The sequence below is a fragment of the Nasonia vitripennis genome, chromosome 3 (assembly GCF_009193385.2).
Source record: "Nasonia vitripennis strain AsymCx chromosome 3, Nvit_psr_1.1, whole genome shotgun sequence".
Taxonomy (NCBI): domain Eukaryota; kingdom Metazoa; phylum Arthropoda; class Insecta; order Hymenoptera; family Pteromalidae; genus Nasonia; species Nasonia vitripennis.
Genome location: NC_045759.1, coordinates 14,809,533 through 14,833,434, shown reverse-complemented (window position 1 = coordinate 14,833,434; position 23,902 = coordinate 14,809,533). Strand labels below are relative to the sequence as shown.

The following is a 23,902-nucleotide window of genomic DNA, read 5'->3' as shown; positions in this document are numbered from 1 at the left end:
TTAAATTAAATCTTCACATCGGGAGTCACTCGCTTACTCCAAACAACAAGATTCTATAGAAAGGCTCGCCATCTCGAATTCTCCAAATTTTCAATCCCCTCGTCTCACACCCCACGTACGACTCGCTCACTAATTAAATTCCTTTCCGCAAAGTAGCCCGGCTTCATATTTTTTTCCGACTCACCTCTCGAAGACCAAAGTAATCCAACTCGCGCGCGCTCACGTTGGGAGGACCGGCGAATTTCCCGGAAACAAATTCATCATGCAAATAACGTCGTAATCCTCGGGTCCGCGAAAGCCCTCAAAACGCTTTACTCCGAAAACGCGAGAGCGGCCGTTTGAAATGGGACGACGACGCGGCTGTGCGACGCTTTTGCTCAAAGCCACGCGAAGGCTAGTCGCGCGTGAATAAATCAGAGCGCGAGCACATCTTGGAGAGAGCTGTTATATGTATAGGAGAGGTTGGTTGGTATATGCGCCTAGTTTCCTGAAATGTGCGGAATTCGTTCGTATTTCGTCTGCCCGGTTGGATGTTATTGACGCGCGCACGAGGCTTTACGCGATGCACCGCTAAGATTGCGATGGCAATAGAATGCTACAGTGCTGATTTATACAAGAGCAATTATAGCATGAGTGGTCCAAGAAAACCCAACAAGCCGTAGCTACATCTGGACTCAGCGCGCAGATTCCGATGAGGGAAACGGGAAAGTGAATGTGCGCCACCTACTGCCGAAAGCCGGAGACTTAAGAACCGTAAAGTTCCCAAAACGTTGGCCAGTCCAAAACTTTTGGTTCTTGACCATTGTATGGCTGACGGCTACGAACTGATTCCGCAGACCCTCAAGCCTCAATTGAGTTGTTAAATAAACAGAATCGACAAACGCTGCGCACGCGCGTTATAATAACGACAAACACATCCCGCGCCAGAGTTAAAACCGGCGTATCTCAGTCAAACTTTCACACTTATCTGCCCGACTGCGCGCGCAGTACCATAAACACGCCGAGTATAAAGCATCCTCCTCGCGCTATATCATCTCCTGGGCTGTATGCACAATGCTTTTCCACACACTCGCGCGCCTCTCGTCAACGACGTACGTATATACGACTCTGCGCGAGGTTACATCTGCATTGCCAGATGCCCCCCTCTTTCTACTCTCTTTACGGCGCACCGAAAACTGAAATACGAAGCAAGACAGAGGACACGAGCTTCGTTAATAATGCAGCAGATTCTATTACGATTGCGGGGGCGGATTCCGATTCAACGCACGGCCACGGACTCGGCCAGTAGAAGCGAATTCTACGGGCAGAATAACGCGGTGAGATAGAGAGAGAGGGAGAGAGAGAGAGAGAGAGAGAGAGAGAGAGAGAGAGATAGAGAGAGAAAGCTAGTCGCTTCTTGCGTCCGAGAGAAGAGCGTGTGTTTGAGCTGGAGGAGAAGTGTGCGCTGTATGCATACGTGGGCCGCGTTGAATCGCGAGAATTCGCGAACACGATGGAAAGATTCGACGGAGACTTTGATCGGGAGTGAAAGAGTATGTGGGATTTATTGTGGGGCGCAGTGGTGACGGTAGAATCTAATCGAACGTATGTGAGATTATTGAATGTATTACTTTAAAATATCAAACATAATACGTTGATTTTCGAATAATCTTATTTTTTACTTTTACATTCAGTAGAAGCATCCACTAGATTCTGAACGAGCGTCGTTATTCAACTGAAAAATTACAGTATATTTTATTGTGTGCATACTTTTACTCTTAAATATTGCATTTATATCTATAGAAAGACTTACCGATACTACTCGAACATACCGTAAGACGAGTGTAACTAAGAAAATAAGCGCGATTAATTTTGAAACGAATATAAACGCTCGCTCGGCAAACACGCATCTCGCGCGCACATATTTACCCACGCACGCTTCCTAAAAGCCAGCCCATAATAACGTAGCTGCGAGAAGCTCACGCAACTACTTAATCGGCCCTGTTCATAGCCCAAGACCTAATCACTCGCGCGCGGCGCCCTCAAGCGGCGCAATTTGCCAAAGTTTATTTTCCTCGCACGCATATGCCAGCCGCGTGCATATTCTCATGCGGTGCTGCGGACATCGTGGATAAAGGCCAATTTCCGTGCGTAGGAGTAGCGCTTGCGCCTCTCTAGCTCGCGGTCGGTAATTGCGTAATGCCGCAAATTGAACGCTTTGCGTGCGTGAGCTTTTTTTCGTTTTTTTGCCTTATGCTTGTCGAAGGAAAAATGAATTCGGCATTAGTGCGAGGGGAATGTACCGTAAGCTTGGTAAATTAGTGATGATGTGTATAGGTATGCACTGCCGGGGTATATCGACTCGTCCGAGTGCAATGCGCTTGGATTGCGTGCGTACTTTAATGATTTCGGCTTATAAGAAGAAGACTCGTGTTGTGATGATATTGTTATCATTCGGTAAATATTCTGTTACAATATTCAAGAGGTTATATACTTATACTTTTACATATACTTTTACTTATAATGAAGAAGTATGTGTGATAAATTCATAAAGCGGGCGTTATACTCCTAAATAAATACGTAAGATATGGAAATATCTGGTTGTGCGTACTCTATGACATTAATTTTTAATTTATCGCATCTTATACTAAATAGTGCTGCACAAGACTCGAGAATGTTGTTGGTATTGTGTTTTTAGTTTCTATAGACAATTAAACGAAGACGTAATACTGTGGAAACAATTTCGAAACAAAGACTACAGGAATGTCGAGACAAGTGTCAATGTCTATGAATCCTTGAAAATAATTTTCATTATTTTATCATCTCAATAATGCTTCTTCTTAATAAATTATAATTGAAAACTAAATCAAAGTTGTGCATAGGAATATTTTAAGACTTTAAACATCAAGGATTATCGATTTGTTTGTTATTCTGTTCATATCAGACAATCACAAGCCATTTAGATATATCACGAGATTGAGTCTCAGACAGTTATAGCGTAAGCAGCCCAAGCAGTAGGCCTAACAAAAGGCAGTTCTGGCATGGATAAGACACCGCTATATATATATATATATATATATATATATATATACCGGATTCGTAGATATTTTGATGAGGGAAATAGGAAAGCGCTATATGCCATCTATTTTCGCTGGCCGAAAACTCAGAGAGTTTAAGTAGTGGAAAAAGAGCCAGTCCAAAACTGCTTTGGTTTGATGTATCGCCGCCCAGTGGTACGTGCATAAATCAAAAGAAAGTTTCACTTGTAATCACACCAATTTTTAATAATAATTGTCAATGGTATATACATACGTCATACAATAATTTCAACTTTCTCAATTTTTACTTATTCATAATGAGAAGATTTGTCAAACTTGATAACTAGCAAAAATAATCGACATTCCGAACTATAGCGAAAAAAAGAGGAACAAACCAAACATCCCTAAACGGCAGAGAGTACGAGACAAACGGCAAACAATAGCAGGCGAGTTGAAGTCGTCTCTCTCTCTCTCTCTCCCTCTCGGATCATTATCTCGCGCTCGCGCGCAACGTAAGCGCTCTCGTACAAGCGGCATTCATAAGATAATTGCGTAATCTATTCCGCGCCCCCCCCCCCTCCGTCAACCCTATACTCCCCCGCGCTCGCAGGAGTGATCCTGCGCTGGGCGAAATTATAGCCAAGCGCGCCGAGAACGCGTGTAATTTCCGCTGGATAAATGCGCGAATTGAATATCGCATTTAGCGCTGATGCGAGCAGAAGGTACGTTATACATATACCTATAAGTGAGTGATAGTTTTCGACTCCTATTTTTGTGTAACGCCACAGCTGTCGTCGCGGTCGAATCATTATAGATGCAGCGTTGAGCCGAATTACCGAGCTCGGCAAGTGTTTACGAAGCTTGCGGATGTGGATGAATAAATCGGGCCAAAGTTAGTGGGCTAACATTTATAGCCAAGTTATATGGGCTTAATGAATATAGACGCCAGCTCGCGCGGCGCAAGTTTACTCTATACGCCCCGGCAGTAGGCTACGCGTAACACCTCTAAGTAGCTGCTGCAGCGTGTATAAGCTTTGATTGAACTTGGGGGATGATCTCGTATCATCAATATGGCCAGATGTATGCGCTTCTTGCGTTGATATACAGTGCATTAGAGATAATGCGATGCAATTAGACGGAGGATTATCGACTTTTTCGATTTAATTATTCAGGAGAAACTGAGAGACGTTGACGATTCATCAATATACCCATACTCCACATATTCCTTTCAATTAAGCTCCTTACAATTCTCGATTTCCAATCAGCGCCGGCGCATAATCTCGCCGTAAGAAAGAGGAAAAGCCCGCGCAGAAAGATCAGCTCGTTACCGTCAGCGCGCGGCTCGAGCAAAACAAGCGAACAGACAGCAAAATCGATCTAAAACAATCCAGCTCTCTCTCTCTCTCTCAGCATCCCCCGCCGTCAAAGTCGAAAGTGCGAGGCTCAGCTGTGCAGAAGCACAGCCGCACACAGGCTCGGCTCGGCTCTCTCTCTCTCTCTCTTATAGTCCGAAGATTCGCCGGAGCGTAATCATCAATGACGCGTGTCATCGGATAAGGGCGACGTACACCTACATCCACAACAACTCCACGCACATCAAGAGAGAGAGAGAGAGAGAGAGAGAGAGAGAGAGAGAGAGAGAGAGAGAGAGAGCGGAGGGAGAGAGGCAGAGCTCGCTGACGACGCGACGCGACGCTCGAACGAGCGGACACAGCAGCGGCGGCGGCGGCGGCGGCGGCGGCGGCGCCCCGGACCTAGGCGTCCCGCACACACAGAGACAGACGAGCGCAAGTCTACGGAGGAGGAGGAGGAGGAAAACGCACAGACGGCGATATCGACCGTTGGCGGCAGCAGCGACCTACCCCACACGCGCCTCCTTCTCTCCTACGCGGCCAGGGCATCGGCTGCCTGCGCGACGGCCGAGTCTTCTCTGCGCTTGCATCGTCGCGGCCTTTCTCCCTTTCTCTCCCTCGCTCTGCGTGTATACCTATGTATATCCTCAGCCGCTGCTGAGTTGCGTGTTATTATTCTCTCTCGCGGCGGATACTTCCTTATTTCATGCGCCTCGTCGTCGCGCCGGAGGTATATTCTTTTATTCCGATCCGCCGGTGTAATTACGGCTGCGATTGTTATATTTTAGAAATCTCCAACGTCTTCCATCTGTACACAGGCCCATCTCAATCTCTCTCCCTTTTTTTGTCTCCGCGGTGCGTTACTCCACTTCCGCGCGCATACGACGTCGGCCATGAAAGCGAGTTACTTTGTTGGCGTGCGGTCGCGCAGCAGAAAAATATTTTTTTTGTATGTTATGAAGAGGATTGTCGTTGGTATTTGGAATTAATTACTATGTACGTGATGTGATTTTAAGATTTCGTCCGAATACTTAGTAGGTGTTTTAAAATACGTACGATATCTTGAGGGAAGTCGGAAGAAAATAAAACGTAAGAGCAAGGCTATCGTCCATAAGCGACTACAAGTAGTAGTTCCTGGGTATGGTCAGGCGCGCGGATGTTCGTGAGGAGTTAGAAAATCGAATGATGCGAACAAGGAGTTATGTTTACAGTTATAGCGTAAGCGGCTGAGGTAGTGGACCCCTCAACAAGATAGTTTTCGTATGGGTGGCGCACTGCTACAAATGCACTGAACGGGCCTTATATTGATGAGGGAAATGAAAAAATGCCTATGCGCCACCTATGGGCGCGAGTCAGAGATTGCATAGAGAGGCTGAGAGTCGAAGCGGTGGGGGAAAGGCCAGTCCAAAACTATTCGTTCCGCGCACACACACGCCAACGTCATCCCGAACATCGAGAACAAAGCGCTTGAGAAAAACTCGAAGCGCAACGCAGAGAGGCCGCAAGCGTTAAACGCGTAGTTGGGCAGTTCAGCACGCAGGTAGACGTCCAGGTGAGTTGCCCGGTGCACTCTCGCTCTCGCCGCGCTATATTCCGCAAGCCTCGATAACCCGTCATTAAACGCGCAAAAGCTCTCTCTCTCTCTCTCTCTCTCTCTCTCTCTCTCTCTCTCTCTCTCTCTCTTGGCGCGAGAGGGCAACGATACGCGAGGCCAGGGTTGTAACCCAGTCTCTCCCTCGTCTAGACGGCCTCCGCCGCCGCCGCCGCCGTCTCCCCCGCTTCGCACTCACACGGCTAGGAATTTACTGCCCCGACGGCCGTTAATGCCATCATACCGACGTCGACGACGACGGCAGACGGCGGCGGCGGCCCCAGTCGTAAACTCGCACGATCGCACACGCCGGAAAAGGTACTCACGATGCTTCCCTGCTATGCTGCTGCTGCACCGAGTCTCTCGCTCTTTCTCTCCTCCTGCGCCTAGTCTACTGCAGCGTTAAGGCAGCGCGGGGGATGCTGTGGAACGGATATATAGTCTCTTTTCTATAGAGGCGAGCTTTTGCCGCTGCTGCAGCTCAACGTCGTCGACGTCTTGGGAGAGGCGCGCACGCTCTACTAAAAGCCGTCGACCGATATATCCGAGGATTATGATGGACGTTATCTTGATTTTTTCATTGAGGCGCTATAGCTCCGAGAAGAGAGAGGAGATTGAGATGAATTTGACGGGCTATTGCGGGGATCGAAAGTTTTGCCGTTATGCTAACTAGGTTATCGTGCTAGATGGTATTTTTTAATTGAATTGCTGTACGGGCTGCATTCGCGGAGTAATATGCTAATTGGATGATGTAGAAGTGTGCGATTTTTTGAGTATCGGATTAACGGCTTCAGAAGGGGCTACTCGCTATTCCTCTCACGAATCACTATTAACATTTCGCGAAAACCCAGCTCTTATCTCATTCTTACACCCGCACATTTTATCATCGCACCTACATCAGTCGCTGCGCAGTTACAAAGTAAAAGGCCCGAGGGTATGTACGTGCGCGAAGGCATCTCTGGTCTGGAAAGATTGAAAAAAGTAGAGAAGGTAATGTATCGCGTTCTATTAAAAATTTACCTCGAGCTAACGAGGACGACACTACGGAGACACAGGAGTGAAATTATGAAACAGCAGTAGTAAGTCCATTAACCGACATCGCGCTCGCGCCTAATTGTTCTAATAACGCCTACATCGGATTCGCTACGAGTTTGCCAAAATTAATGTAGACGAGTTGAGTGTATATGCAGAGAACAACGTCGTTTAGCCCTAACTCGATAAGGTAATTTCATTTCGGCCTGTGGAACTCCTCTCGAGTTGTTACGCGATCGAGTCAATGATAAGTATACGCCGAATGACTACTTCGAGATGAATCTCGTACACGCGAAAGTCGAGTCGGAATAGAAGTTATATTGCAGCTGTAGCTGTTGGCCGTGTCGAATTCAATGTAAATTGAATAAAAAAATTTACAAAGCTCCCTCGGCAGTTTCGAAAAGTCACTTTACACCTGTAACCGTGTAATTGTTCGCGTTTGCGTTAAAAGCGATGAACCTTTTCGCTCCAAAAGTATACGAGCCCCGAAAAATCGTCCACTCAGCCGCAACGCAGCAAGCTCAGCCTTCTCCCCCCGTATAAATTCCCGTCGCTTCCTTAATCAACGAAAGTCGTCTCTCTCGTCTTGGCACGACTACAACAACGACGACTACGACGAGCTGCGCACCATAGTTCCGCGCTCGCGTCTAAAACGTCATTCCGAAGACAAAGAATGATCTCGTCTTGTGTTGCACTACCCTCGAGCTCCTCTCTCTCTCTCTCTCTCTCTCTCTCTCTCTCTCTCTCTCTCTCTCTCTCTCTGGTACACGTGACTAGCACAGGGCTGCGCCGGATCCCAAGTAGCACAAAGACGTGCCTCGGCATCTATGCGCCGTACGTATACGCGAGCCTCGAGTCTCCGTATAACTGTATATACGCACACGCGAGCTCCTCTCTACCGCCCTACCCTAAAGCTCGCACGTAAAGCTCGCTCCACTTTATATATAAGACAAGCTCTCGCCCAAACTGTATATACACACACGGAGAGGTAGACGAGAGGGAGAGAGGAATCCGTATACGCATATTCCCTCATGAAGCGTATCATCGTCCCGGCGGCAAATCCCTCATCCAGCCTTCGTTCGCTGCTGATTCGCCCGGCTTGCGTCGCGCTGCTCTGCAAGCATCCGCGCACGTGTATATTCGTTCATGTGCAGCAGCAGCCTCCAAGGATGCAGGCCGACGAAAATTACGAGCTTCGCCCAGCAGTCCCTGCGAACGCGCGCGCGCGCGCGTGCGTGTGTGTGTGTGTGTGTGTGTGTGTGTGGGAGGAAGGGTAGAGAGGAACGAGGGAGCTTTATGGTTGCATCCGCGCGGGCAGAGCCGCACTTTCGTCGACAGGGGATATCGCGCGCGCAAGCGAGCCGCCGGCCTGTGTGGGTGTCTGATTCCACGCTGACGGATATGCGTTTACCTTCTGAAGCTGCGGCCCTGTGTCTATGTGTGTGTGGGCAAGGACACTGCGTATATCTTGGCCGCTGACTTTGCACAATACACGTGCGGAGGGTCGTGTATTTAGAGACTTAAAGGGGAGCTTGCGGAGTTTTCGAGCTTTAATAGTCTCTGACGGTGGGTGGTTGAATCGTTGCTTTTTCTTTTTGAAATAATTTGCAAGTTTGTTGTTCGGATTATTAGAAATCAGCGCGCTAACGCACCAGTATAAAACCACTGAATCAAAGCCATGCAGCAATAAGACCACTCGAAAGCCGCCGTGCCTCTGATTGCATATACATTCAGCCCGACTCACGTAGCAGACACAAATTCTTCCCCCCGCGCGCGCAGTCCAGCCCGGCTTTTTCTCTTTCTAGCCAGCAGTCTCCCGACAAACAAAGCCACGACGAAAATAACACACAGACACGCACGCGCGTACGGAGACATCCTTTAGTCCCGAGGAGTGGAGATAACGCTCGGAAGAGAGAGAAAAAGAAAGGAGCAGCGGCGGCAGCAGCAGAGTAGGTACACACACAGACACAGACACAGAGCGGCGGTTTTACTGTTTCGGAAGTCTAGTCGCTCCCGGCCATTCGCCATCACCCCCTCGCGTCTTCTTCGCGGAGGAGGCGCGCGCGCTCGCGTTTTACGCAGGCTGCGGCTCTCTCTCTCTCTCTCTCTCTCTCTCTCTCTCTCTCTCTCTCTCTCTCTCTCTCTCTCCACCCCTCCGGCCCTCGTTTTATACGACCTTCCGTAGCCAGACTAGCACACCGCCGCCGCCAAAGTCGTAAACCTGCATCCAGCCGCCGCCGCCGCCGCCGCGTCGTCGTCTCCCGTGCTGTCTATCGTCCTCCTCCTCCTGCTACTCTCCTCGCTATATGTATATGCATCCGCGCAGACTGGAATATGAGGTCGAGCTGAGTGGAGCAGCAGCGGCAGGCGCAACAACGGCGAGGAATTTCGCTTAAGTTTTTCGACGAAATTAATACAGAGTTTAGTCGCCACCGCCCGCGAGAGTCGGGTATAATATAAAGAGAGCTTGCAGTGGATACACTATACAGTAAGGGGCCGCAGCATCGGGGGGAGAGAGAGGGAGCTTTCTTTTGACGGAGCGAAGAAAAAGAGATGAGCGGGGGAGTTGACGATTTTACTGCCGCGCGCTGTTTTTCGTCTGCTTCTTCTTTTTCGCTACCACCGCCGCCGAGCTTCGGGGCGAAAAGGGGCGGCTTTTTTTCGGGGGCAGAGACGGGGGAGAGGGATGCGCCGGTGGTTTTTACGCGATTGCGCGCGGTTTCGGGGAGCGGAGTGCAGAGAAAGAGAGAGCGCGCCATTCGTTCGATGAACCCGCCGCGCGAGAGAGAGAGAGAGGAATGACGATCGGCGGAGCTTTTTTCCGCTCCTTTCTCGCGCGGGATTCGCTTTTAAGAGCTCGAGCTTTACTGGCCTTTTATATACTCCCCGCAGATAGTGCGGCGTGCGGGTATAACGCAATTATTCGCCGGCTTCTACGTAATATGAGAAAAGTTTGAATAAATCGGAGAAAAAAAATCAAAGCGCCGTATGTAGGCTACGAGAAGCATCAAAGACTCGGCCCCCTTGTGTGAACGCCGAGAAGAAGAAGAAGCGGCATAGTAAAGTCGAGGAGCTAGGCCAGGAGGAAAAAAGTGTCGAGCGTGCCGCAGACGAGTTCCGGGATCTTCTCTCTTGTGCACGCGTGCAGAGCCGGGGCGCGCCCCTCTTTACCCCACATCTACTGCGCGACTCGCCCCGAGTCATTCATCCCCCTTGACGTGTATATAGTCCCCCCCGCTCGTTAATGCCCATTGGCAATCGCCGCTTTTCCCGGCAAAATGGCGCGACGCTTTTCCCGTTGGCGACGCCATTGAGCTCTACTGTCTTTTCGAGGTTAGAAAAAAAAGGAAACTTTTCCTCTGATTCGAAACCGAGCGTTATCAATGGAAAAACTATCGCAGGTGATCCGCCAGCTGTCAGGTGGAAACAAAAAAGAAGAGGCTATCCGTCGCGTGCCAAAAATGAATTCGTCCGAAACTTGAAGTGATCGAGCTGCGCGCACAGCCGATCGAATTTTTCGCTCTAAACTCTCTCTCTCTCTCTCTCTCTCTCTTTCCCGCGCGACGTGTGTATAACTTTTACGGGGGGGCATTTCCTTGAAACTGTCGAGAGCGACGAGTTCCAAGAGCGTATAAATTCGAGTCTGCGCCGGGTTAATTTTGCATACACGGAAAAATATGCGCTAGTAGCTGTAAACCGTAGGAAAAGCTGCGCTTGATTTATCAATGCATCTCGGCGACGTGGACAGGTATGAGAGGATTATTAGAATTGAATATCTCGTGCTTATAAGTAGATACGTCCCGGGTATGATCGGGCGCGGTGAGCTCACGAGATGAATTTTTCGGGGATGTAAAAGTTAAAAAGCAACACACGGCAATATAGAGCTGACACCTATATAGACAGGAGCAGAGCCGAGAGAGCAACGTCGATCGAATGAGGCGAGGGGCGAAACGGAGAGAGCGCAGAGAGACGCAGAAAGCCAGAATGAGAGAGAGAGAGAGAGAGAGAGAGAGAGAGAGAGAGAGAGAGAGAGAGAGAGAGAGAGAGGGACACGTTCGTGTCCGGGCTCCGCACTCTGTGCACACTCCTCCCTCTCGAAACCTCGAAAGGCTCTCGGAGGCCGCCGCCAGCGGCGCGCGCGCGGCCAAAACGCAGCGGCAGCGGCTCCTTCGTCGAAGAGAGGAGTGAGAGAGAGAGAGAGAGGAAGAAAGGGGGGTATGCTAGGGACTATCCTAGGAGGGCGGATCAATACAATCGCTAATCCGCTGCATTGTGAGGTGAGCCGTGCAGGCGTGGCGCGAGTATAACGCAAAAGCTGCCGCACCGGCTCTCTGCGTTTTATACACGTATATATATAGAATACACTCTCCTCCTCGCTGCACTATTTTTCACGCGTCGTTAGTCGCTGTATACGTCCCCTGCTTCTCCATTATTTTCCCGCGGCTTTCTTGAATCCGCGCGCGGCATGAATTTAATGCGCGAGCCTGGGAATATACGCTTGTATCGAGAGTTTCAAAACGTCGAAACGGCGAAAAGCACGCAAAGCTTATAGGAGGAGTAACTGCGTATACACACTGCACAGAATAGCTCTGCGGCAGCGCACTCGTCAAAATCAATCCTTTTTGTTTTTGCGAAAATCTCTTGACCCACAATACCTCAGCGAACGCGCGATGCCAGTGGAGCGGAGATCCGCAAATAGTTCCCGGCTCTGCGGCAGAAAAAGAGGCGAGGCGAACGAAAAAAAAAACGCGATGTCGAGCGCTCTGAGGGGAAAGTTTGGGCGGTTCGCGCCATTGTCGGCCCCGAAACCACTACACTTTCGGCTCTCTTCGCGCATTCATGTATCGCGCGCGCAGCAGGACCATCTCTCTCGCTTGCTCTCTGGCAGCTCTTAAGCGAGGGGGAGAGATGCGCGCTGCTGCTCTGCTACCCCAAACAAACTCGTGTTCTCGCGAACAACCGAAAACTGTGTTACTGGAATAGAGGAAGAGGGAGAGCGGATTCTGCTGTGTACGTGTACGTCGGAGCGGAAAGTGATTCACTGACTCGGAACACACTATTTATACGTTCGACTAATTTTATAACGCTTGTCGCTGCAGAGGCTGATATGGGTTGGGGTGGGAGAAGGTGGCGATGGGACGCGAGGAATGAAAGTCGATTAGTAATGTTATTTCTGAACCGATGAAACGACTAAGACCGATAAACAAGTTTTTTCAGTTCGAATTCAATCGAGACGAAGCAAATTGGCTGAAGCAAGACAGACGCGATGAATCGAATCGAAGCACTTTATTATTTCTTATCCGAGACTCGGAGCACTGTACACGCGAATTCGCGTTAAAAATTAAAAAATTCTATAAACCGCGATACACGCTCGATTCTAAACTCGTTCGCGCGCATACCTACAACTCCTAACGATATATCGAGCAGCGATAAAAGCAGCTGATACTCATTCGTCCGACCAAAGAAGCAATAGATCAATCTACCCCGATCTGATTGCTTTGAAAACGTACAATAAAACCCAATGGATCGAGGCACCTAATTAAATGCCCGGACCGCGTAGCGTCTAATTGAAAATATTTCATTTCATTTTCAATCAACGAAACGTTTCAATTACCGCAACATCTCGAGAAGATGATATATACTCTTCTACGAATTCGAACGCGTGGGACGCCGGTCTGCGTGGGCTAATACACGCACCTCAGCGCACGCAGCGATGCGGACGAAGATTTCTGTTTTTAGTTCCAACGCCATCTCACCTACGAGCACCCACTGTTTCATTAAAGGAGATCATTAAGCTTCCCGACCTTTGCTCCGAGAAGGAGTGGGCTATTAGACGAGGAAGCTTTTAATTGAGATAACAAAAGCTGGCGATTTATTGAGAAGGTGAAATATTTTTTCTATTGGACACTTTCATTTCCTTATTGAATCGTACCGGCCACTACCGCGATGTCCCTGTTGTTGATTGATTTGAAAGTTATTCGTTAAAAATTTTCAATTCATAAGATTATTGCATTAGAACATTATTAAAGTTGGATTAGATGTTTAAACAATTATACTCTCTGTATGAAAGAAATCAATGATTAGTGATTATGAATTCATTTTTTTATTTTATTTTGCTTTACCAATGGGAATTTAGAAAAAAAAAAATGTTTAATTAATAAAAGTTTTAAGGAATATCATATAACATTTTTCATTACCATATCTAACAAATGGACTAGCTTAACAATGATTCAAATAGCTGCATTATTTGATTAACATAGATTTAACAAACGTTAAAATATCGTCATACTAGTGACGCTCTGCGTGAAAACCAGTAAGCTGCTTCCCACAGTTCCTCGGATTATCATCTGAGCACAATATTTATGGGTAAAACTCGTAAGTACAAGAAACCTGCTTTATCAGCTGGAATTTTCTGCGCAGCAAGCGAGAAGCAGACGAAATTAGAGACGGCAACATTCTAACCTCCGTAAACAAATCCGACAGTTTTACCAGGAGTTCTAAATGCGTGCGTAATCCCCTGATAGAAAAGGTATTATTAACGTTACTACATAATTTTTAAGCTATTTAGTTAGAAAATATTTCAGAATACTAAATATGACAATGATTTGCAAAAATTTATCAATAATTACAATAAAAAATCAAGTTGTGATCAATGGTGTAATACTGTTTATGTGTACAAAGAGTATCTATATGCAAAGATAGTTCACATACAGATAAACTATCAAATCCTAATGATGTTTAGCTTCCTGAATAAATAGATAATTTTATTTATATCTTTCAGATGCTTGTGAAGAGGTTCCAAAAAAGATGGCAATGGGAAGTCGCTAAAATGTTTATGTACATGTCATTCCCTGTTATGTGCTTCCATTACTTCAATACCCCTCAAATCTTTGAAGAAGAGGTCACAAAGATTAAGAAACTACACTACCCACCAACTTCTCCAGAACAAAGGGAAGAAATAGAAAATATGATCCGAGAAGTTAATGCAAAACGTGAATTGCGAGCATTGAAAGAGATGGAAGCTGCTCGAGAACAGAAAAAGTTTGCTTAAGCATGCAAATACCAACGAGAATTTGTTTAAACACATAAAATATGGAAGACTTCAGTTCATCTTTAGAGTAGGCATTAAGTTTTTGTAAAAACAAATGTAAATATATTTTTTCGATCTACTTTAAGAAAATTATCAAGTTGTGTATGAGAAATAATAAAATTGTCAGTAAATCCTCAAATTATATGTAGAGTTGATCTAAAGTATAATTTATGCATTCTGTAATATTTTCAAAATTTATTCCCACAAGCGTAAAATTTAAATTACATACGTAAAAACATGACGATCAGTTTAGGAAACAATAAGTAATCGAGCGACGCTATACTCCGCTATAATTTGGTATTTAATTTTTCATAGGCGCACCCTACATAAGTACGATGCGCGTGAGCGCACCGAGCATGAGACAGCTGATAGATGTGTACAGGAAGGTGTATGTTTTGGGGACACGTCAGTGGGATGTTTACAGGACTCGTTTTGTGATAGAAATGCTTTAGAATTGATAAAAACTCTATAATTTCGACGATTCAATACCTGCTGGGTATTTGGTTTTTATAATCGAGTTCGTCAAAGCGCGGTTCGTGCTTTGATCAGCGGAAAATCGAACGGCGCACACAAATCATTCCATGTACATATTTAAGTTATCTACTTTATAGTGCAATAATTAACTATGGCTGGTGTTTACGATAATTTATCTTGGTCAGGTAAGAACTGCTACTTTAGATCGTTACGCATGAATCGGATTTTCACTATCGTAAATCGCACTCGAAATTAATGAATGCATAAGTAAGGTTATGTTGAAATGGCATTTTCAGATGCTCGCGAACTCCTCAGGATTTGGAGAGAAAATTCGGAACGTCGAAGCAAAGACGTTGTGGAAATATGGGAATCCATTCTTATGCCCCATGTTGATAATCTTGGGAACGAGAGTAAGCTATTCATTTGTTTAGAATGACAATCTCAATTCAAACGTTTTATGCTAATTCGTGTTCTTTTTATGTTTGCGTTTAGAGTACCTAGTGTTAGAACAAGTATGTCTTGCTGCTCTGGATTGTTATCGGCTTTCTCTAGCTGATTATTGCTTGAAAGTACTAATGAAAGAATTCCCTGGAAGCTTGCGGGTTCATAAATACCATGCAATGCACTTAGAAGCATTAGAAATGTAAGATGACATTTTTTTTTCTAATTAAATATGGGTGTGAATTTATTTTAACGAAATGTTTTTCATTACAGGTATGATGAAGCTTTAGAAGTCTTAGATTCAATTATCAAACGGGATGAGACAAATGCTGCCCCTCGGAAACGTCGTGTGGCTATTTTAAAAGCACGGGGCCAAATACCGGAAGCTATCAAAGAATTGACAGAGTACCTGAAAAAGTGAGTTTTTTCAGTCATAACTTTTGAATAGGCTGAACAAATTTCCTTAACAAACACAAATCCTAAAACAACTTTGAACTTCCAGATTTATGAGCGATCAAGAAGGTTGGCATGAGCTTTGTGACCTGTATCTGCAAGAACAGGAGTACAGTAAAGCTGCAATTTGCATTGAAGAATTGATTCTGCATAATCCACATAATCATCTGCTACACCAACGTTATGCAGAAATAAAATATTCCCAAGTAATCTCAAATATATTCATAAATTAAAATGCACAATGAATTATATAAAACAGGACATTAACTGGTTTTACTTTTAGGGTGGTTATGACAACATGGTTACAGCAAAAGCATACTTTAGCCAAGCAATTAAATTGAACCCTAATAACATTAGGGCTTTGTACGGTTTACTACTGGTGAGTAGTAAAGAACTAAGAATAAGCCCTGCATAAATTTTAAATATTCTGAATTAATGTTATGGATTAATCGACTATTATCTTTTTAAATTTACAGACAGCTAACAACATTGCCCTTTCACCCAAGTGTCCTGCATCAAAGAAGAAGGAAACCATAAAGTTGAGTGAATGGGTTGCCAACCAAATTGAAAGACAATACAAAACCAAAACTGCTGAGGAAAATAAGGATACAAAATGTATAGAGGGATTATTAGCACAATTACAGCTTGAGGCATAGGCTTTTTTGTACAAAACATTTATGTAGGAAACAAAATAGTTTTGCAAAATTGTAGTTAGATTTTTCAAAACCTTTACATGTAAATGTCAACAAATACGATTATTTAATTGAAATCACAAATTTATCATCCAGTGTCTGTGTACCACATCATAAATAAATGAATTATGTTGTTAAATACAGGTGTGTATGAATTTTGGTTTTTAAAGTTTAAAAACCAACCCATGACCTACCTTTACCTTGCCATCTCTTGAAGTTTTATAACCTATAAAAATCAAAACATGTAACATAACCTACGCTCCTTATGTATCATACTTGAAACATACCTAAACAATGAAGGGCCTCAAAAGTATATTATAAGTTAAATTTTACTTCTCTCTAGTTAGTAAAAGAAAATAGCATTCCAAACAATCAGTCATGGCTCCACTTACAAATTTAATTTTATGTAGTATAATTGGTAATAATAACAAATAAAACCACTCTGATTTCTATAAACAATGTAGGCAGTTTTGACATCTGGTGAATGTTTATAATTATTTTCATTTTAGAAAAAGACTGTAATGGAGATACATTATGGACTTGGAACTATCCAATGATGATAGAGTCGGAAAAAGCTATTATTATGAAAAAATATAATTCTCAATCAGAGCATAACAATGTCCTGTCATTTGTTTTTTCAAGGCATGGACAATACTGGTTTTATATTTGCAATAGTGAAGCAGGAGCTTCCGAAAAGCTACAGAGGGTGGGTACATTAAATTGTTCACAATAAACAAAGTAAAATATTTCAATCTGATCAATTTATCCCATAGGTAAAGCAGTTTGCCATTGTACTTTTGACAAGAGATTATTGTCCACAACAGTATGAAATACTTTGCCGATTTCTCAGTAGGGCTTACAATAAAAATGGAAATCCTGTAGATACTCTTAAATTATATTTGAACGCATACACCAAAGGATCCTTTGTTACGGTGGATAATGAAGTATTTTCTTCAGATGATTTTAAAGCACTGCCATTTGGTACAATTACCAATGTCAAAGGCTTGATCAAAGTATTTGAATTAGAAACTATATTGATATACACTGCATTGTTACTGAAGAAAAGAATTGTGGTTTATCATCACAGCTTGGAACAAGTACTAAAGTGGATTAAATCATTTCCTGCTTTGATGAAACATAGGAAAATAACAGATTATCTTTTCTCTTGGGTAGATCTAGTACAAGACGAACTCAGTGAATTAAAGGTGATTGCTAGTTTTCACTGTTAATATAGAAAGATGTCAACAATCTCAATGATTTTACATTTTTAGAAACATTCCTTTTATGTGGCTGGATGTCGGGATGGCTTGATATCTTCGAGACCTGAATTATACGATGTATTGGTGAATCTCCCTGCAAGAGAAATTATTGTTTCTAATCATGCAAAAGGTATATAAAAACTACTGTACAAATTTTGCTTATAATTTTGTCACTTTTATGAAAAATGCCTAAACTTCATTGTCTGAAATTACAGAAAGTCTTACCATGACAAAAACGCACAAAGAAATTGCACTGTTTATGGTGCAGCTCAGCGAAAATCTATCATTATCAGAAACACAAGTAATATCTGACATTGCAGATAAAACTCAAGATCTTCTTAATCAATTAACAACCCTAGCCACCATCGAAACCCCAGAAGGAGAAAAAAAAGTTCCCATTCAAGCGATCAAAGAGAAAAGTCTAGCACCCGCAGTCGAAAACTTTTTAATCAACTTGGCTGTTGCCGAGAATCTTCTTATAATGTGATATTATTTTATTTACAAATGCATTTACATATAACTATTAATTACTGTTTTCAAATGACAAATCGAAATATATTTATACAAAAAAAGGGTATTATGTTAATATTTTTTAGATATACATACATGTCCTATAAGTATAACTATCATAATATTTTTGTTTGTGTCTTATATTTGACATGTTTGAAATGTTGGGAAAACAAGCCCAGCGCTCCTAGCGCAAGAGCAGCCGAACTACAAAACTGGTGTGCGCGCGTCGCGTGTAACGCAACTGCGCACATTGTAAATTCTGAATTCCCACTTAGTAAGCGTCCCCCCCGTAACTGTACTCACACAGTTGTGTAAAGCCCAGCAGTACAACCAGTGCATAGCCGCCTGTTATTATACTATCACCCAGTCCACTTTGGAGTTCGTTGTCCGAAGACGCGCGAGCATAAGCGAAGGAGACCCGAAAGAGCGCGAAAGATTTCGCTAGTGACCGCAACGTCGATAACATAACGAGCGATTAGTCAGCGTGTAGAAAAAATAGAACTCTGAGACTTATTCGTATTTTATTGCGCCCCTCTACAGTCCGGGAGCCAGTTTCGAGCGTTTCCTCGGCTGGTGGTGCTCGCTCATCCTTTCGTCGCGCAGCCTGTGTATATTTAGAAAAAATACACTTTGCTTCCTTTTTCTACTCCGCAAAGGTCGCGAGTGATCAACACAATGGGCGACACTGACGTTGCTGACGCATTCGGCTGTACCAGGTAATCGTCGCTCGTTTTCGAGCGATTTTTTTCTTTGTTATAACGCGAGAGTCGACCGTTTGGTCTGATGATAAAAGTGAGCAGTCTCATTCTGCAAAGGTGATTGCTTGTAACAGCTTTTTAATTCGTGAGAACTGCGTGCTTGTGCACCAGCTCCTTCATAGCACTTAAGTGTTTATTATCTGTCAAGGCGTTTTGAATCCTGAGATATAATGATCCATGTCGTTATGTACTGTTAAAAATTTCTGTGCAATTACCAATATTGCTTTATATTGGTGTTTATTAATTTGTCTAACATCTGTTTACAGAAACAGCGTTGCTCCTATCAACCAAATTCGCTCTGCTCCAACTGAGCGCTATGCCACTCATTACAATATGAATCATGGGAAGCGTGGGTTGGCAATTATATTCAACCATGAGTTCTTCAACGTTAGTCACTTGAAGGCACGCTGTGGTACAAATGTTGATTGTGAGAACCTCGCTAATACTCTCAAAAACCTTGGCTTTGAAGTTAATGATCTTCATAACTCGACTCACAAAGATATATCTAAATACTTGGAAAAGGGTAAGTTTATTGTAGGATTATTCATGTTGTAGAATGCAGTTCCTTGCATCTAATCAATTTTGTTATCTTTACAGTGGCAGAAATGGATCATTCCCAGCACGACTGCCTAGTCGTCGCAGTACTAAGTCATGGAGAGCTTGGCTTGCTGTACGCTCATGATACACCGTATAAGGCTGATACAATCTGGTCACACTTCACATCAGATAGATGCCCTACTCTTGCTGGTAAACCTAAACTATTCTTTATTCAAGCTTGTCAGGGTGACAGGCTTGATGGAGGAATCACTTTGAAGGAAAGGACAGAGACCGATGGCCAACCTACTGTAACATTCCGCATTCCTACACATGCAGATTTCTTGATTGCCTACTCAACTGTGCCAGGATTTTATTCTTGGAGAAACACAACTCGTGGTTCATGGTTCATGCAGGCTCTCTGCTTGGAGCTCAAGGAGAATGGTACTCGCTATGACTTATTAACTCTCCTTACTTTTGTCTGTCAACGCGTCGCGATAGATTTCGAGTCAAACACACCCGACAATATAACAATGCATCAGCAAAAGCAGATTCCTTGCATTACCTCTATGTTGACGCGTCTGGTCAAGTTTCCACCAGTGCAAAACGGATCGCAATAAGTACGTAGCACAAATACGTAAAAAAAAAAGAAAAAATACAATAGATTATTGAATGAGAAACCCTTGCTCAGTCCTTAGATAAACGTCGTCGATATGTTGTATCGCTTTATTTTACGCGTTAGAGTTTTTATTGCTTCGTGACTGTTATCATTGAGTCAAATCAAATTGCAATATTGTGACAACATTGTATAAATGTATGTGGTAAGCAATTCTGTGATATTGTGTATTGAGACTTTTTAATGAGACTAAATTTTTTATTTTTTGTCAGTGATGAAAATAATATTTGAGCGATTTTGTCAAAATATTGAAAACGGTTTAGAAGCAATGAAAACGTTTTTTGTGAAGGTATCACATGTGATTTATATAGAGAATTGTAACTTTAGCTTGCCAATAACGCGAGACATTTCGTGCAATGTTGATCCGAGTTTCAATTGCGCAAGGGTTAATTTTGATGGAGAGGTCGAATTAAACCAATTTTCAAATTTTGAAAATAAAAAGTGATCGATGTGTTACCATTACTGCGTTGTCGGTAGTCGCAACGAAACGCCTTTCTATTTTCTGTGTTTTCGCTGTTTTTGTGGGAACAAGCCTAAGTTATTTGGGTCTCAAAGCCTAAGTACTTACGCGATAGATAATCATTTATCGATTATATATGAGCATTTATTTAATATACCTACTTAACAAGTGTAAGGAAACTTTGCATTTATATTGTCAATATACAACTTTACTTGATCGTAACTTCGAATGGTGTTTTTTGTACTAGGCTCTTTGAAAAGGCAAACTTTTTACAACGATGATCTCTTTTGATGGTGCCGTGCATTTAAGCTATAATATTTTATAAGCCGCGCCGTTTGTGCGAACAAAATTTTTATATTTGAAGGTAATATACCGAATTATTTGTACCGATCGTGCAATTTTTCACATTGCAAAAAATGAATTTTTCTATGCGTATAACCGAGTTGTTGAAAAAAATTTTTTTATACAATTATATCATTGTACGTATTTTTGGACATTCGCTCGTCGGACAAAGTCGTCAATACTGATACTTGGCGTGTTCTGCGAGAATGCTATTGTGCCTAAAATTTATGATTTTTAATCGATGTCAAATACTCTTAGCCACGTAAGAACAAAAAAATGAATTAAAAAAATTGTCTTTCACTCAACCGATGAACGTGTTTTATTATGACACAAGATAATCAAATGTGCACACGTACAAAATCGTGGTAACTGAAGCTACATTTACGATTACTATATATATTTTCGAATATCCATCTATATATTTCTGTATTACAAAAGATTATTTGTACGATAAATAAACTGAAAGAAATAAATCTAGCTAAACATATCTACTGCGAATATTTTAATGTAATCAGACGCCGTCGAAAATTAATACACAACGAAGAGTACAAGGACCTCCGCGTCCTCCTTGAACTCTCGTAAAAAAGTCGCCTCAAGGGCACGGAGAAAGACTGCTACGATGTCTGTATATAACGTATACATGTATGTATATATAGTAAAGCCTAGAGTTCGGTGCCCCAATCCCCACGTCACGCACACAGAGCGCGACGTCCGCACCTGCCCTCAACCCTCGCACGTATATACCTATATAGTTATGCCTGCTGTACACCTACCCCTATATACACAAGTCTCTCTCTCTCTCTCTCTCTCTTTCTCTCTCTCTCTCTCAATGATCCGTTTACAATCGACCGAAATCCTCCTCCCACCGAATCCCGACTTTTTGAAAGGGCGAAAAAATACCCAAGTTCTTTCTTTTCTAGGCTCTCCCTCCCTCTCGTTTCTTTTACGCTTCTCCTTTCAGTCCTCTGCGGATCTCGGGGTCTTTTAGAATACACGAACGGCTTTCTCTACGGGTTTCTGAGTCTTACGACTGTTTTTGTACAATATTTTTGGGCGTATTTTCAATTGTTCTCGTTGTGCGCAATGAGGGGCGTTGTAAGCTTGAAACAGGGCAGAAGACTAAAACAATAATTTCAAAAATGAAGTCGCAATAATGTCTCCGGTTTTCTGGAAAACAACACGAGTGACAAAGCATCAATAAATAAGAATCATCACAGGTATACACGGACGGGTCGAAACTTTATTGCACGAATAAGTCGGCCGTACTCTCTTTTGTCACGTCTAAGAGCCGAGAGTAAAACAGTAAAGCAATAAAAGGACCTCAAGACCTTCGTCTACGAAGGTCTTGAGGTACTAGCTGTATAATTGCTGGATTCAGCCGACGATATTCCTAGCTCTATATGTATAGGAATCGTAGTCGAAAATTCAAAACTGAGTATTTTACGCACAGTACTTTTACCCACCCCCGGGAAGTGCACGAGAGCCAAAGCAGGCATCAGGAGCAGCTGGCCGATCGCTTCTCACAATAAACAACGCGCTTAATACGCGCGCTCGTTATGGGAAAAGTAGCAGCAGCAGCGCAGAGCACGTGCAATAAACATTGATAAAGCACGAGAGTCGCATTCTCCCGTTCTTTAATTTTCTCTCTCCCTCTCCTCCTCGGCTCCTGATCCTACCCAACACGAAACGCGTTATAGCTCTCCGGTTCTCGCTGTTCGATGCCCCTATATTCGCTCTCCCCGAGTTAGGCTCTCTCTCTCTCTCTCTCTCTCTTCTCTCCCGCATCCATATAACACACACGCACACACAACACACAACATTGCACGCACACGGACAGCTATATCTACAGATCTCCCTCTCGCGCTCGCGTATTGGTGCAGGCGTGTACACGTAAAAGCGGCTGCCGCTGCACACTTATGGGGCCTCGGCATATATACACATAATACGCCTCTCGCGTATATTATAATATATAGGTATATGTACCAATATATAAGCGCAGCCTCGACAACATACAAGTCCCGGGCGCTGCTGCACCGCTGCGGCGTGTCCTGCCGCCTGCGCGTGAGCCGTGAAGAGCAGCAAGTCGCGTATATCTATACATATCTATAGCTCCACACACACACACACACACACACGCACACAGGGCCACACACACTAACGCATATATATGCGTATAGTCGAGCGCGCGCCAGGGTACGTCGGCCTTCCCGGTAAAAAGGGGGAGAGAAAGAGAGAGTAGTATGTGTATACGCGAGAGTGCAAAGAACCGATGAAAGGGAGAATACGGACGGACCGGGAGAGAGAGAAAGAGAGAAGGACGTGTATACACACACCGACACACGCGCGATATTGCTTATATAGCTCGCGCGCGCGCCTCTCTGCGGGGAAGGGATAAAGAAATGGCATTTCTCCGCACTCCCGGGACCTGAGAGAGTGCTGGAGTGCGAGTAGCTCCGCGGAAGCTCTCTCCCGATGTGCGGATGTAACAGCTGCGATGATTTATTCTTCTTTCTGAATTATTCATTACCGGGCTTTGCGCGGTTTTCGACTGGGGACTGCACGCGACGCTGCGTTGAGAAATAATTGAGGCTGAATGCATCATATATCAACGTATGCTCTCCTACCTGATCCGACCGAGGCAAGATGAACCTGACGATCGTAGCTCATATAGCAGCAAGTCGAGGAAATTTCGTTGGCCGGAACGCGGAGGGTGGCTGGGCTCCTCGCCCGCCGGCCTCTATGGACGAGAGAAAAAAAGTATGAGTCCCTTGAAATTCTCACTAGGTTTGCCTGTGCTCGTCGTCAATGGATGTTGATGTATGTACCTTGACCGGCCGGATATAATTATCTCCGATGCGTTTGTTCATACCGGTACCGGTCCATACCTGCTGGTACAGGACCCAAAACAACCGCCGCTTTATCGCGAAATCTACATCAACTGCTGCCCCGACGACCCATCAAAACGTTAAACACTAACCCTATACCTACGAGTACAGCAGCGATCTCAGGTACATACTTACAAGCCGGCGAAAAGTCTCTTGCGAGTTCCATCGCCGCCGCATAAAAAACGAATTCCATTTGCATCTTCGATTCCTCTCTCGGCATCGGTCTCTCGCTGTATAATAATACCTCCCGACACTCGGCAACAGAGCCCCCGAAAACTTTCAAAGCCGACTGTATATAGCTACCGCGCGCGTGAGTGCGAGAGAGACAGTAGACTG

General features: G+C 44.1%; 4 protein-coding genes across 5 annotated transcripts in view; 3 read left to right on the top strand and 1 right to left on the bottom strand.

The window, feature by feature from the left end:
- The window catches only part of LOC100119619 (protein tramtrack, beta isoform), a 215,712-nt gene extending 191,851 nt beyond the window's left edge, over positions 1 to 23,861 (bottom strand). The window contains exons 1-2 of the mRNA XM_031927271.2: positions 23,698 to 23,861; positions 23,306 to 23,418 (exon numbers count right to left, since the gene is read on the bottom strand). The gene's annotated coding sequence lies outside the window, so the exon portion shown is untranslated. The remainder of the gene's footprint in view (positions 1 to 23,305; positions 23,419 to 23,697) is intronic.
- On the top strand, positions 13,235 to 14,224 carry LOC100119579 (protein PET100 homolog, mitochondrial). Its single transcript, XM_001604914.6, has 2 exons — positions 13,235 to 13,521; positions 13,774 to 14,224. The coding sequence occupies exon 2, from the start codon at positions 13,774 to 13,776 to the stop codon at positions 14,041 to 14,043; it is 270 nt and encodes an 89-aa protein (XP_001604964.1). The 5' UTR covers positions 13,235 to 13,521; the 3' UTR covers positions 14,044 to 14,224.
- Positions 14,102 to 17,978, top strand: LOC100119539 (ER membrane protein complex subunit 2-like). Of its 2 annotated transcripts, none has more exons than XM_001603243.6 (7): positions 14,102 to 14,741; positions 14,853 to 14,966; positions 15,049 to 15,199; positions 15,271 to 15,414; positions 15,500 to 15,656; positions 15,734 to 15,829; positions 15,927 to 16,283. In XM_001603243.6, the coding sequence occupies exons 1-7, from the start codon at positions 14,708 to 14,710 to the stop codon at positions 16,104 to 16,106; spliced, it is 876 nt and encodes a 291-aa protein (XP_001603293.1). In that variant the 5' UTR covers positions 14,102 to 14,707; the 3' UTR covers positions 16,107 to 16,283. The 2 variants fall into 2 exon arrangements, with proteins under 2 accessions (XP_001603293.1, XP_032453950.1); XM_032598059.1 differs by lacking the exons at positions 14,102 to 14,741; positions 14,853 to 14,966; positions 15,049 to 15,199; positions 15,271 to 15,414 and adding exons at positions 16,652 to 16,848; positions 16,916 to 17,347; positions 17,414 to 17,531; positions 17,617 to 17,978 and having other exon boundaries at positions 15,927 to 16,560.
- On the top strand, positions 18,164 to 21,168 carry LOC100115867 (caspase-1). The gene is made up of 3 exons (XM_001604809.5): positions 18,164 to 18,627; positions 18,936 to 19,192; positions 19,267 to 21,168. The coding sequence occupies exons 1-3, from the start codon at positions 18,587 to 18,589 to the stop codon at positions 19,821 to 19,823; spliced, it is 855 nt and encodes a 284-aa protein (XP_001604859.1). The 5' UTR covers positions 18,164 to 18,586; the 3' UTR covers positions 19,824 to 21,168.
- Positions 23,862 to 23,902: the final 41 nt, after the last annotated feature.